This window comes from Salvelinus alpinus, chromosome 12 (genome assembly GCF_045679555.1).
Source record: "Salvelinus alpinus chromosome 12, SLU_Salpinus.1, whole genome shotgun sequence".
Lineage (NCBI taxonomy): Eukaryota > Metazoa > Chordata > Actinopteri > Salmoniformes > Salmonidae > Salvelinus > Salvelinus alpinus.
The window spans coordinates 59,879,765-59,896,093 of NC_092097.1; the positions used below are offsets into that span (position 1 = coordinate 59,879,765).

The window sequence follows — 16,329 nt, forward strand, 5'->3', positions numbered from 1 at the left end:
GGAGAGAGAGGGTGGGGGTGAGAGAGAGAATGAGAGGGGGGGAGAGAGGGTGGGGGGAGGGAGAAGAAACAATTAATATTTATATCACTAAGTACAGATCAGCACTACATCAAGGGCAGAACAGCATGAAACAACTTCTACTCCAGCATGTTATACAGAACCTCAAATAACTGTGAGAAAAAGATAATGAATGAATTTATGACTGATGAGAAAGCCTTTCCTATCCTGCAGAAACAGGGATGAAGACAGAGACAGACCAGGCTGTTTCTACTGGAGGACAGAGAGAAACAGAAGGACCTCAGAGTCAATCACAACCATAATGACTGGACTGTATAAAGACCTGCTGGGCGGGAGAGGACGGGGACGACGGGTGGAGGAGAGGACGGGGACGACGGGTGGAGGAGAGGACGGGGACGACGGGTGGAGGAGAGGACGGGGACGACGGGTGGAGGAGAGGACGGGGACGACGGGTGGAGGAGAGGACGGGGACGACGACAGGTGGAGGAGAGGACGGGGACGACGACAGGTGGAGGAGAGGACGACGACAGGTGGAGGAGAGGACGAGGATGACGACAGGTGGAGGAGAGGACGAGGACGACGACAGGTGGAGGAGAGGACGAGGACGACGACAGGTGGAGGAGGAGAGGACGGGGATGACGACGGGGATGACGACAGGTGGAGGAGAGGACGAGGACGACGACAGGTGGAGGAGGAGAGGACGGGGACGACGACAGGTGGAGGAGAGGACGAGGACGACGACAGGTGGAGGAGAGGACGAGGACGACGACAGGTGGAGGAGAGGACGAGGACGACGACAGGTGGAGGAGGAGAGGACGAGGACGACGACAGGTGGAGGAGAGGACGAGGACGACGACAGGTGGAGGAGGAGAGGACGAGGACGACGACAGGTGGAGGAGAGGACGAGGACGACGACAGGTGGAGGAGAGGACGAGGACGACGACAGGTGGAGGAGGAGAGGACGAGGACGACGACAGGTGGAGGAGAGGACGAGGACGACGACAGGTGGAGGAGGAGAGGACGGGGACGACGACAGGTGGAGGAGAGGACGAGGACGACGACAGGTGGAGGAGAGGACGAGGACGACGACAGGTGGAGGAGAGGACGAGGACGACGACAGGTGGAGGAGGAGAGGACGAGGACGACGACAGGTGGAGGAGAGGACGGGGACGACGACAGGTGGAGGAGAGGACGACGACAGGTGGAGGAGAGGACGGGGACGACGACGGGTGGAGGAGAGGACGGGGACGACGACGGGTGGAGGAGAGGACGGGGACGACGACAGGTGGAGGAGAGGACGAGGACGACGACAGGTGGAGGAGAGGACGAGGACGACAGGTGGAGGAGAGGACGAGGACGACGACAGGTGGAGGAGAGGACGAGGACGACGACAGGTGGAGGAGGAGAGGACGAGGACGACGACAGGTGGAGGAGAGGACGAGGACGACGACAGGTGGAGGAGGAGAGGACGAGGACGACGACAGGTGGAGGAGAGGACGGGGACGACGACAGGTGGAGGAGAGGACGGGGACGACGACAGGTGGAGGAGAGGACGGGGATGACGACGGGTGGAGGAGAGGACGGGGACGACGAGGACGACAGGTGGAGGAGGAGAGAGGGTGCCTGTATAAAGACCTGGGCGAGAGAGGACGGAGACGATGACGGGTGGAGGCCTGCATATAGACAATATCACCATCATCCAGCACTGATTAAAACAATTTAAAAAAAGGTGCTTTGAACAAGATATTTTCTGACTAACATTGAAAGGCAAGATTTGTTCCTGTAATAGAAACACAATTTCAACTTCAGTTTCTTGGTCAAGGTATCGATTGTGCTGTTTAAAATTAAACTTTTAATCTAACCAAATCCCAAGAGACTTATAGGAGGTGACCCTATGATTAAAATCAATGTGCTGGTCTGTTACAGTTCAAATCTGCAAGTGACTCAACTTTCAGGGAAGAGAAAACCATAGACTTAGTTTTCCTTTCATTAAGAACAAGTTTCAATTGGAAAAGCTGCCTTTGACTAACATCAAAAGCCAACAGTAAGTCCTGAAAAGCCTTCTCAATATTAGACGCGCTAGAATCAATAATTGTGTCATCAGCATACAGATGGAGATTTGCAGACTCGACAGTCTTCCCTGTATCATTTATATACCGTGTGAAAAGGATCGGACCTACAATTGAGCCCTGAGGAACTCCTTTTGTAAGCCTGGTAAACTCCTGAGCTACACACTGTGTTCTGTCAGAAAGGCAGGTTCTGGAACCAAATCAATGCATCGACACTTAAACCTGTTTTAGTCTATACAACAGCAGGGCGTGGTCAACAGTGTTGAAGGCCAACAGCAGGGCGTGGTCAACAGTGTTGAAGGCCAACAGCAGGGCGTGGTCAACAGTGTTGAAGGCCAACAGCAGGGCGTGGTCAACAGTGTTGAAGGCCAACAGCAGGGCGTGGTCAACAGTGTTGAAGGCCAACAGCAGGGCGTGGTCAACAGTGTTGAAGGCCAACAGCAGGGCTTGGTCAACAGTGTTGAAGGCCAACAGCAGGGCGTGGTCAACAGTGTTGAAGGCCAACAGCAGGGCGTGGTCAACAGTGTTGAAGGCCAACAGCAGGGCGTGGTCAACAGTGTTGAAGGCCAACAGCAGGGCGTGGTCAACAGTGTCGAAGGCCAACAGCAGGGCGTGGTCAACAGTGTCGAAGACCAACAGCAGGGCATGGTCAACAGTGTCGAAGGCCAACAGCAGGGCGTGGTCAACAGTGCTGAAGGCCTTCGATAAGTCAATAAAAAGTGAAACACAGTGATTTTTCTTGTCCTGAGCATCTAGAATATCACCTACAACCTTACTTACAGCAGTAATTGTACTATGCTTGGCTCTACAACCTTACTTACAGCAGTAATTGTACTATGCTTGGCTCTACAACCCGACGAATTGAGATGAAACTGAGTTAATGCTTTGGTGTAATGACATATCACACAGAACACTGTAATGACATATCACACAGTAATGACATGTCACACAGTACACTGTAATGACATGTCACACAGTACACTGTAATGACATATCACACTGTAATGACATATCACACTGTAATGACATATCACACTGTAATGACATATCACACAGAACACTGTAATGACATATCACACAGAACACTGTAATGACATATCACACAGTACACTGTAATGACATATCACACTGTAATGACATATCACACTGTAATGACATATCACACAGAACACTGTAATGACATATCACACAGAACACTGTAATGGCATATCACACAGTACACTGTAATGGCATATCACACAGTACACTGTAATGACATCACACAGTACACTGTAATGACATATCACACAAAACACTAACGACATATCACACAAAACACTATAATGACATATCACACAGACCACTGTAATGACATATCACACTGTAATGACATATCACACAGACCACTGTAATGACATATCACACTGTAATGACATATCACACAGACCACTGTAATGACATATCACAGTAATTCGATACTGCCCACAGAGAGAGAGCAGATCTGTATTCTGCTGAGCGATACATATTCTAATGTTCTCACAATGCAGTGTCAATGTCAACCCATTATTCATTATTTATACAACGGGTGGGTCTAATCCTGAATGCTGATTGGTTAAAACCAGATCCCAGCCGGTGTCTATTCCACAAGTTATCACCGGCTAAATCTATTACGTTAAAATTTACTCTGTTCCACCTGAATGAGCATTCCACTGTCTCATCAGCCCAGCCAGGCAATTTATAAACTTGATGTCCACTATAAAAAGCATCTTGACATTATCTCACATTTCTTTAAGACTAACATTTAGTTTTCAACAGCAGAGATTTGTATAAACCTTGCTGTCTGTCTCTCCGACATTTGCAACATGGTTTCAATATTGAAATTTGATCTCCAACTGTCCCATAGTAATGAACGTGTCGGGAGTTGGGACGAGAGAGACAACGTTTCTCAGCCAGTCGAAATCATGAATCAGCATCATTTTTATGGATATATACAAAGAACTATCAATAGAAAACAGGTCAAATGAGACGACGTACAGCTAGTTTACAGTCTTTCCAGCTTCAGTTTGAAGTGGCTGTGTTGTTGGCTGTGTTGTTGGCTGTGTTGTTGGCTGTGTTGTTGGCTGTGTTGTTGGCTGTGTTGTTGGCTGTGTTGTCGGCTGTGTTGTCGGCTGTGTTGTCGGCTGTGTTGTCGACTGTGTTGTCGACTGTGTTGTCGACTGTGTTGTCGACTGTGTTGTCGACTGTGTTGTCGGCTGTTGTTGGCTGTGTTGTCGACTGTGTTGTCGACTGTGTTGTCGACTGTGTTGTCGGCTGTTGTTGGCTGTGTTGTCGACTGTGTTGTCGGCTGTGTTGTCGGCTGTGTTGTCGGCTGTGTTGTCGGCTGTGTTGTTGGCTGTGTTGTCGGCTGTTGTTGGCTGTGTTGTCGGCTGTGTTGTTGGCTGTGGTGTCGGCTGTGTTGTCGGCTGTGTTGGTGGCTGTGTTGTTGGCTGTGTTGTCGGCTGTGTTGTTGGCTGTGTTGTCGGCTGTGTTGTTGGCTGTGTTGTCGACTGTGTTGTCGACTGTGTTGTCGGCTGTGTTGTCGGCTGTGTTGTTGGCTAGCTCCTCTGAACAACAGTGTCCTGATGAGAGAACATATTTTCTACGCCAGGTGAAATCACGCCTCATTAGCTCATTGTTATGGATGTATCCAAATAAACGTCACTAGAAAACAGCTTAAACAAATGCAGCTACTGTTGTTATTCTGTCTGCTCTGTTTGACGTGACTGTAAGTTAGCCGTAGTTGGCTAAGCTAGCAAGCAGGGGATAAGAACGTTGCCAGCCGGTATGGCAATGGAACATTTAGAAGGAACGACTGCGTCGCGTCCATAGATACAGAACAAAAAGAGTAAACGACTGGGTCGCGTCCATAGATACAGAACAAAAAGACTGAACGACTGGGCCGCGTCCCATAGATACAGAACATAAAGACTGAACGACTGGGTCTGTGTGATATGTCATTACAGTGTGATATGTCATTACAGTGTGATATGTCATTACAGTGTTCTGTGTGATATGTCATTACAGTGTGATATGTCATTACTGTGTGATATGTCATTACTGTGTGATATGTCATTACAGTGTGATATGTCATTACAGTGTGATATGTCATTACAGTGTGATATGTCATTACACGTCATTACAGTGTGATATGTCATTACAGTGTTCTGTGTGATATGTCATTACAGTGTTCTGTGTGATATGTCATTACTGTGTTCTGTGTCATTACTGTGTGATATGTCATTACTGTGTGATATGTCATTACTGTGTGATATGTCATTACTGTGTGATATGTCATTACAGTGTGATATGTCATTACAGTGTGATATGTCATTACTGTGTGATATGTCATTACTGTGTGATATGTCATTACAGTGTGATATGTCATTACAGTGTGATATGTCATTACAGTGTGATATGTCATTACAGTGTGATATGTCATTACAGTGTGATATGTCATTACACGTCATTACAGTGTGATATGTCATTACAGTGTTCTGTGTGATATGTCATTACAGTGTTCTGTGTGATATGTCATTACTGTGTTCTGTGTCATTACAGTGTGATATGTCATTACAGTGTTCTGTGTGATATGTCATTACAGTGTTCTGTGTGATATGTCATTACTGTGTTCTGTGTCATTACTGTGTGATATGTCATTACTGTGTGATATGTCATTACTGTGTGATATGTCATTACTGTGTGATATGTCATTACAGTGTGATATGTCATTACTGTGTGATATGTCATTACTGTGTGATATGTCATTACAGTGTGATATGTCATTACAGTGTGATATGTCATTACAGTGTGATATGTCATTACAGTGTGATATGTCATTACAGTGTGATATGTCATTACACGTCATTACAGTGTGATATGTCATTACAGTGTTCTGTGTGATATGTCATTACAGTGTTCTGTGTGATATGTCATTACTGTGTTCTGTGTCATTACTGTGTGATATGTCATTACTGTGTGATATGTCATTACTGTGTGATATGTCATTACAGTGTGATATGTCATTACAGTGTGATATGTCATTACAGTGTGATATGTCATTACAGTGTGATATGTCATTACAGTGTGATATGTCATTACAGTGTTCTGTGTGATATGTCATTACAGTGTTCTGTGTGATATGTCATTACAGTGTTCTGTGTGATATGTCATTACAGTGTTCTGTGTGATATGTCATTACTGTGTTCTGTGTCATTACTGTGTGATATGTTATTACTGTGTGATATGTCATTACAGTGTGATATGTCATTACTGTGTGATATGTTATTACTGTGTGATATGTCATTACTGTGTGATATGTCATTACAGTGTGATATGTCATTACAGTGTGATATGTCATTACAGTGTGATATGTCATTACACGTCATTACAGTGTGATATGTCATTACAGTGATATGTCATTACAGTGTGATATGTCATTACAGTGTGATATGTCATTACACGTCATTACAGTGTGATATGTCATTACAGTGTTCTGTGTGATATGTCATTACAGTGTTCTGTGTGATATGTCATTACTGTGTTCTGTGTCATTACTGTGTGATATGTCATTACTGTGTGATATGTCATTACTGTGTGATATGTCATTACAGTGTGATATGTCATTACAGTGTGATATGTCATTACAGTGTGATATGTCATTACAGTGTGATATGTCATTACAGTGTGATATGTCATTACAGTGTTCTGTGTGATATGTCATTACAGTGTTCTGTGTGATATGTCATTACTGTGTGATATGTTATTACTGTGTGATATGTCATTACTGTGTGATATGTCATTACTGTGTGATATGTCATTACTGTGTGATATGTTATTACTGTGTGATATGTCATTACAGTGTGATATGTCATTACAGTGTGATATGTCATTACAGTGTGATATGTCATTACAGTGTGATATGTCATTACAGTGTGATATGTCATTACAGTGTGATATGTCATTACAGTGTGATATGTCATTACACGTCATTACAGTGTGATATGTCATTACAGTGTTCTGTGTAATCACATCAGATGGTACATTATATAAGCTATACTCAACAGGAATAATAAATACTATGGTTTGATGAAGTGATAGTACCCTCGAAGATGGTGTTTGGGACGATATATTGACACGGGGGTGTTGTTGGGCCCGAATCGAAGTCGAACGTGCCGGTATATCCTCCAAACACTGTCTTTAAGGGCGTTGTCACTATTATACCACGGGTTACCAACATAAATAATGATGGACGTATTTTCATTCAAAATGTTATTTTGATCAAGTTATTTATACTATTTCCTCCTTCCACAAGACCTCCCGGAACAAATCTAGGGTTGCTACCCAAGCCGGCTGGTCGATCGTTCTATCGGTTCGGTTGCCAGAGACGCGACCCAGTCGTTCAGTCTTTTGGTTCTGGCCAGTGTTTTGATGTAGTTTTATGGTCGTCCTGGCCAGTGTTTTGATGTAGTGTTATGGTCGTCCTGGCCAGTGTTTTGATGTAGTGTTATGGTCGTCCTGGCCAGTGTTTTGATGTAGTGTTATGGTCGTCCTGGCCAGTGTTTTGATGTAGTGTTATGGTCGTCCTGGCCAGTGTTTTGATGTAGTGTTATGGTCGTCCTGGCCAGTGTTTTGATGTAGTAGATACTACTATTTATAAATTATACACCAAAAAATAAAGGCAACATATAAAGTGTTGGTTCCATGAGCTGAAATAACAGATCCCAGAAATGTTCCATACTCTCAAAAAACGTATTGTTCTCTCACCTGTCAGGTATGTCCCACATGGTATGTCCCATGTCCCACATGGTATGTCCCCTGTCCCACATGGTATGTCCCATGTCCCACCTGGTATGTCCCATGTCCCACCTGGTATGTCCCCTGTCCCACATGGTATGTCCCCTGTACCACATGGTATGTCCCCTGTACCACATGGTATGTCCCATGTCCCACCTGGTATGTCCCCTGTCCCACATGGTATGTCCCCTGTCCCACCTGGTATGTCCCCTGTCCCACATGGTATGTCCCGTGTCCCACCTGGTATGTCCCGTGTCCCACCTGGTATGTCCCCTGTCCCACCTGGTATGTCCCCTGTCCCACCTGGTATGTCCCGTGTCCCACCTGGTATGTCCCGTGTCCCACCTGGTATGTCCCGTGTCCCACCTGGTATGTCCCCTGTCTCACCTGGTATGGTCCCTGTCCCACCTGGTATGTTCCCTGTCTCACCTGGTATGTCCCGTGTCCCACCTGGTATGTCCCCTGTCTCATCTGGTATGTCCCGTGTCCCACATGGTATGTCCCCTGTCTCACCTGGTATGTCCCATGTCCCACCTGGTATGTTCCCTGTCCCACCTGGTATGTTCCCTGTCCCATCTGGTATGTCCCCTGTCCCACCTGGTATGTCCCCTGTCCCACCTGGTATGTCCCCTGTCCCACCTGGTATGTTCCCTGTCCCACCTGGTATGTTCCCTGTCCCACCTGGTATGTCCCCTGTCTCACCTGGTATGTCCCGTGTCCCACCTGGTATGTCCCCTGTCTCACCTGGTATGTCCCGTGTCCCACCTGGTATGTTCCCTGGCTCTTGAAGCCTCTGAGGGGGAATTTGGCTCCTCGACCGAAGGTCCTGATGACAGGAGTGGAGATCACACCCCGCAGACGCCTAGGGAGAAACACACAACCAGTTGAGAAGCACACAACCAGTTGAGAAACACACAACCAGTTGAGAAACACACAACCAGTTGAGGAGCACACAACCAGTTGAGGAGCACACAACCAGTTGAGGAGCACACAACCAGTTGAGAAGCACACAACCAGTTGAGGAGCACACAACCAGTTGAGGAGCACACAACCAGTTGAGAAACACACAACCAGTTGAGAAGCACACAACCAGTTGAGGAGCAAACAACCAGTTGAGAAGAACACAACCAGTTGAGGAGCACACAACCAGTTGAGAAGAACACAACCAGTTGAGAAGAACACAACCAGTTGAGAAGCACACAACCAGTTGAGAAGCACACAACCAGTTGAGAAGCACACAACCAGTTGAGAAGCACACAACCAGTTGAGGAGCACACAACCAGTTGAGAAGCACACAACCAGTTGAGAAGCACACAACCAGTTGAGAAGCACACAACCAGTTGAGAAGCACACAACCAGTTGAGAAGCACACAACCAGTTGAGGAGCACACAACCAGTTGAGAAGCACACAACCAGTTGAGAAACACACAACCAGTTGAGAAACAAACAACCAGTTGAGAAACACACAACCAGTTGATCCCCATTAGTTCCTGCCAAGGCAGCAGCTACTCTTCCTGGGGTTTATTATGGACCCCCATTAGTTCCTGTCAAGGCAGCAGCTACTCTTCCTGGGGTTTATTATGGATCCCCATTAGTTCCTGCCAAGGCAGCAGCTACTCTTCCTGGGGTTTATTATGGATCCCCATTAGTTCCTGCCAAGGCAGCAGCTACTCTTCCTGGGGTTTATTATGGATCCCCATTAGTTCCTGCCAAGGCAGCAGCTACTCTTCCTGGGGTTTATTATGGATCCTCATTAGTTCCTGCCAAGGCAGCAGCTACTCTTCCTGGGGTTTATTATGGATCCCCATTAGTTCCTGCCAAGGCAGCAGCTACTCTTCCTGGGGTTTATTATGGATCCCCATTAGTTCCTGCCAAGGCAGCAGCTACTCTTCCTGGGGTTTATTATGGATCCCCATTAGTTCCTGCCAAGGCAGTAGCTACTCTTCCTGGGGTTTATTATGGATCCCCATTAGTTACTGCCAAGGCAGCAGCTACTCTTCCTGGGGTTTATTATGGATCCCCATTAGTTCCTGCCAAGGCAGCAGCTACTCTTCCTGGGGTTTATTATGGATCCCCATTAGTTCCTGCCAAGGCAGCAGCTACTCTTCCTGGGGTTTATTATGGATCCCCATTAGTTCCTGCCAAGGCAGCAGCTACTCTTCCTGGGGTTTATTATGGATCCCCATTAGTTCCTGCCAAGGCAGCAGCTACTCTTCCTGGGGTTTATTATGGATCCCCATTAGTTCCTGCCAAGGCAGCAGCTACTCTTCCTGGGGTTTATTATGGATCCCCATTAGTTCCTGCCAAGTCAGTAGCTACTCTTCCTGGGGTTTATTATGGATCCTCATTAGTTCCTGCCAAGGCAGAAGCTACTCTTCCTGGGGTGTATTATGGACGTAGGTCCGGGTGCCTTGTAAGGATCCGACGGCGAGTGTGTAACCCACCTCTACCATCAATCAACGTGCAATCATTGGAGAATAAACTGGATGAGCTCCGTTCGAGACTATCCTACCAACAGAACATTAAAAACTGTAATATCTTTATGTTTCACCGAGTCGTGGCTGAACGACAACATGGATATCATACAGCTGGCTGGGTTTTCCATGCATCAGCAAGACAGAACCCGGTAAGACAAGGGCTGTCTATTTGTAAATAACAGCTCCTGCGCGAAACCAAATATTATTGAAGTCTCAAGGTTTTTCCTCGCCTGAGGTAGAGTATCTCATGATAAGCTGTAGAGCACACTATTTACCAAGAGAGTTTAGCTGTCTATATACCACCACAAAGACTGCACTCAACCAGCTGTATACGGCAATAAGCAAACAGGAAGACGCTCATCCAGAGGCGGCTCTCCTAGTGGCCGGGGACTTTAATGCAGGGAAACTCAAATCAGTTTTACCTCATCTCTACCAGCATGTTAAATGCAACAAGAGGAGAAAAAATAAATAAAACTCTGGACCACCTGTACTCCACACACAGAGACGCGTACAAAGCTCTCCCTCACCCTCCATTGGTCAAATCTGACCATAATTCTATCCTCATGTGTAAGTGCTGTGCTTGTTGAAAGTCCTTCCCTATAAGCGTGCTGAAATTCTGTCAATTTGTTTACTGTTAAATAGCATTGTATCTGGTCAAACACCATTTTTTCCAGAAGTTTACTAAGGGTTGGTAACAGGCTGATTGGTCGGCTATTTGAGACAGTAAAGGGGGCTTTACTATTCTTGGGTAGCGGAATGACTTTGGCTTCCCTCCAGGCCTGAGGGCACACGCTCTCTAGTAGGCTTAAATTGAAGATATGGCAATATCGTCAAAAGCAAAGGGTAGCTACTTTGAAGAATCTCAAATATAAAATATATTTTGATTTGTTAAACACTTTTTTTGGTTACTACATGATTTCATGTCTACAATACATCTAATGTACATCTACAATGTAGAAAATAGTAAAAATAAAGAAAAAACCTTGAATGAGTAGGTGTGTCCAAACTTTTGACTGGTAGTGTGTACTTGGATGTGTAGTGGCAGCGTTTGTTGCTGGCATGTCATCCCTGAGTGCTAATCTTGCCAATAAATACATGTATTAAAGTAGTTGGCAATATCAGTGGGTTTTGTGAGGAATGAACCATCTGATTCAATGAGTTTACCTTTTTGTCCAAAATGTATTTTAAGTTTTTTACTATCATTCTTTATGTCATTTATCTTTTGTTTCATAGTGTAGTTTCTTCATCTTTTTATTCAGTTTAGTCACATGACTTCAAGTTGCAGTACGTTTGCCAATCGGTTGTGCAGCCAGACGTATTTGCCATTCCTTTTGCCTCATCCCTCTCAACCACAAAATGTTTCAATTCCTCATCAATCCACAGGGATTAAATAGTTTTTAACAGTCATTTTCTTAATGGGTACATGCTTATTAGTAACTGGAATAAGCAATTTCATTAATGTGTCAAGTCTGTTTGCTTCTCATTACACACCACGGACCAACAAATACTCTTTACATCAACAACATAACAATCACTCCAAAACTTATTGTACGACCTCTTACCCTCTGTTTGGTCCGCCGACAGAGACCACCTGGATGGGGAAGCCTCCTCTGCCTCGGCCCCGTCTGATGCCAGCCCATTGGCCCACCACCGTGCCTGCTATCTCCAGCTTCCCGCCCTGGGTGGACATGCTTGGCAGGCCTGCAGACCACGGACCAACAGTAGGGGGACACACACACACACACAGAGGTTGTGAAATAAAACTTCTAAGAAAGTTAAGAGCAACCTAACCTGAGTATAATACTGATCCGCCTTCATGGTGAATAAAACCTGTACTTATACTCAACACAAATATAAACATGCAACAATATCAAAGATTTTACTGAGTTACAGTTCATATAAGGAAATCAGTCAATTAAAATACATAAATCTATGGATTTCACATGACTGGGCAGCCAGGGGTGCAGCCAGGGGTGCAGCCCACTTGGGAGCCAGGTCCAGCCAATCAGAATGAGTTTTTCCTCACAGAAGGGCTTTATTACAGACAGAAATACTCCTCCTCAGTAACGACCACAAGGTGCACCTGTGTAATGATTATGCTGTTTAACCAGCTTCTTGATATGCCACACCTGTCAGGTGGATGGATTATTTTGGCGAAGGAGAAATGCTCACTAACAGGGATGTAAACACATTTGTTCACAACATTTGAGAGAACAATACGTTTTTTGAGAGTATGGAACATTTCTGGGATCTGTTATTTCAGCTCATGAAACCAACACTTTATATGTTGCCTTTATTTTTTGGTGTATAATTTATAAATAGTAGTATCTACTACATCAAAACACTGGCCAGGACGACCATAACACTACATCAAAACACTGGCCAGGACGACCATAACACTACATCAAAACACTGGCCAGGACGACCATAACACTACATCAAAACACTGGCCAGGACGACCATAACACTACATCAAAACACTGGCCAGGACGACCATAACACTACATCAAAACACTGGCCAGGACGACCATAAAACTACATCAAAACACTGGCCAGGACGACCATAACACTACATCAAAACACTGGCCAGGACGACCATAACACTACATCAAAACACTGGCCAGGACGACCATAAAACTACATCAAAACACTGGCCAGGACGACCATAACACTACATCAAAACACTGGCCAGGACGACCATAACACTACATCAAAACACTGGCCAGGACGACCATAAAACTACATCAAAACACTGGCCAGGACGACCATAACACTACATCAAAACACTGGCCAGGACGACCATAACACTACATCAAAACACTGGCCAGGACGACCATAAAACTACATCAAAACACTGGCCAGGACGACCATAACACTACATCAAAACACTGGCCAGGACGACCATAACACTACATCAAAACACTGGCCAGGACGACCATAACACTACATCAAAACACTGGCCAGGACGACCATAACACTACATCAAAACACTGGCCAGGACGACCATAACACTACATCAAAACACTGGCCAGGACGACCATAACACTACATCAAAACACTGGCCAGGACGACCATAAAACTACATCAAAACACTGGCCAGGACGACCATAACACTACATCAAAACACTGGCCAGGACGACCATAACTCTAAACACTGGTGCTCCCCACGGTGGAGAGCCCTACATACTGGTCTCTATGTACAGTTGTGGCCAAAAGTTTGGAGGAACAGTTTGGTGACGAACAATGCCTTTTCCAGCATGATGGAGCACCTTGCCATAAGGCAAAAGTGATAACTAAGTGGCTCGGGGAACAAAACATCGATATTTTGGGTCCATGGCCAGGAAACTCCCCAGACCTTAATCCCATTGAGAACTTGTGGTCAATCCTCAAGAGGCGGGTGGACAAACAAAAACCCACAAATTCTGACAAACTACAAGCATTGATTATGCAAGAATGGGCTGCCATCAGTCAGGATGTGGCCCAGAAGTTAATTGACAGCATGCCAGGACGGATTGCAGAGGTCTTGAAAAAGAAGGGTCAACACTGCAAATATTGACGCTTTGCATCAACTTCATGTAATTGCCAATAAAAGCCTTTGACACTTATGAAATGCTTGTAATTATACTTCAGTATTCCATAGTAACATCTGACAAAAATATCTAAAGACACTGAAGCAGCAAACATTGTGGAAATTAATATTTGTGTCATTCTCAAAACTTTTGGCCACGACTGTACAGTACAATCTGTGAAAGTAGTATCAATGATTGGTCTCTTACGAGGCATGCCCATGCTCCTGCCCCTGCCCTGCAGCGGCATCATGTGGGGTGGGGGGTAGAAGGCTCCCCCTGGGGGATAGAAAGGCATGGCGTGGGGGTGGGGGGGGGGAGGTGGCGACAAGTTAAGCCCCTCCAGGATGCTCTGACGCATTTTCTTCACCTTGTTCACCTGATCCACCTGGGGACAGACAGAGGACACAGTGAGAGAGGGGAGACAGAGGGGACACAGAGAGAGAGGGGAGACAGAGAGGACACAGAGAGAGAGGGGAGACAGAGAGGACACAGAGAGAGAGGGGAGACAGAGGGGACACAGAGAGAGAGGGGAGACAGAGAGGACACAGAGAGAGGGGGGACAGAGAAGACACAGAGAGAGAGGGGAGACAGAGAGGACACAGAGAGAGAGGGGAGACAGAGAGGACACAGAGAGAGGGGGGACAGAGAGGACACAGAGAGAGAGGGGAGACAGAGGACACAGAGAGAGAGGGGAGACAGAGAGGACACAGAGAGAGAGGGGGGACAGAGAGGACACAGAGAGAGGGGGGACAGACAGAGGACACCGAGAGAGAGAGAGGGGGGACAGACAGAGGACACAGAGAGAGAGAGGGGGGGACAGACAGAGGACACAGAGAGAGAGAGGGGGGGACAGACAGAGGACACCGAGAGAGAGAGAGGGGGGACAGAGAGAGGACACAGAGAGAGAGGGGGGACAGAGAGGACACAGAGAGAGAGGGAGGACACAGAGAGAGAGGGAGACAGAGGACACAGAGAGAGAGGGGAGACAGACAGAGGACACAGAGAGAGAGGGGGAACAGACAGAGGACACAGAGAGAGAGAGAGGGGGGACAGACAGAGGACACAGAGAGATGGGGGACAGACAGAGGACACAGAGAGAGAGAGAGGGGGGACAGACAGAGGACACAGAGAGATGGGGGACAGACAGAGGACACAGAGAGAGAGAGAGGGGGGACAGACAGAGGACACAGAGAGAGAGAGGGGGGACAGAGAGGACACAGAGAGAGAGGGGGTACAGACAGAGGACACAGAGAGAGAGGGGGGACAGAGAGAGGACACAGAGAGAGAGGGGGGACAGAGAGAGAGAGAGGGGGGACAGAGAGGACACGGAGAGAGGGGGGACAGAGAGGACACAGAGAGAGGTGGATGATTGAAGTTAAGGGTTAATCAAAGCTCTCCTCAGGGATTCTTGAACTAGCACACCTGACTCAAGTAGTTAAGGGCTTGAGAATAAGTTGACAAGGTGAATCAGGTGTGCTCGTTTCGGAATAACTGCTGGTGTCCCCAAAGACGGTTTGAGAAAGATGTTCTATGCAACTCCAACACAGTCATATGATAAGTACTGGAAATGATGAGTTTACTGACTGGTCTAGGTTAAAGACTCTAGACTAGGACTGGTCTAGGTTAAAGATTCTAGACTAGAATAGGACTGGTCTAGGTTAAAGATTCTAGACTAGAATAGGACTGGTCTAGGTTAAAGATTCTAGACTAGAATAGGACTGGTCTAGGTTAAAGATTCTAGACTAGAATAGGACTGGTCTAGGTTAAAGATTCTAGACTAGAATAGGACTGGTCTAGGTTAAATATTCTAGACTAGAATAGGACTGGTCTAGGTTAAATATTCTAGACTAGAATAGGACTGGTCTAGGTTAAAGATTCTAGACTAGAATAGGACTGGTCTAGGTTATAGATTCTAGACTAGAATAAGACTGGTCTAGGTTAAAGATTCTAGACTAGAATAGGACTGGTCTAGGTTAAAGATTCTAGACTAGGACTGGTCTAGGTTAAAGATTCTAGACTAGGACTGGTCTAGGTTAAAGACTCTAGACTAGGACTGGTCTAGGTTAAAGATTCTAGACTAGGACTGGTCTAGGTTAAAGATTCTAGACTAGGACTGGTCTAGGTTAAAGATTCTAGACTAGGACTGGTCTAGGTTAAAGACTCTAGACTAGGACTGGTCTAGGTTAAAGATTCTAGACTAGGACTGGTCTAGGTTAAAGATTCTAGACTAGGACTGGTCTAGGTTAAAGACTCTAGACTAGGACTGGTCTAGGTTAAAGATTCTAGACTAGGACTGGTCTAGGTTAAAGATTCTAGACTAGGACTGGTCTAGGTTAAAGACTCTAGACTAGGACTGGTCTAGGTTAAAGATTCTAGACTAGGACT

The 16,329-nt window shown here is 46.1% G+C and overlaps 1 protein-coding gene across 1 annotated transcript in view; it reads right to left on the reverse strand.

The window, feature by feature from the left end:
* Positions 1–16,329, reverse strand: part of LOC139536435 (constitutive coactivator of PPAR-gamma-like protein 1 homolog) — a 113,895-nt gene that overhangs the window by 8,252 nt on the left and 89,314 nt on the right. The window contains exons 14-16 of the mRNA XM_071336969.1: positions 14,152–14,329; positions 11,938–12,076; positions 8,643–8,760 (exon numbers count right to left, since the gene is read on the reverse strand). Coding sequence (XP_071193070.1) covers positions 8,643–8,760; positions 11,938–12,076; positions 14,152–14,329 — 435 coding nt within the window. The remainder of the gene's footprint in view (positions 1–8,642; positions 8,761–11,937; positions 12,077–14,151; positions 14,330–16,329) is intronic.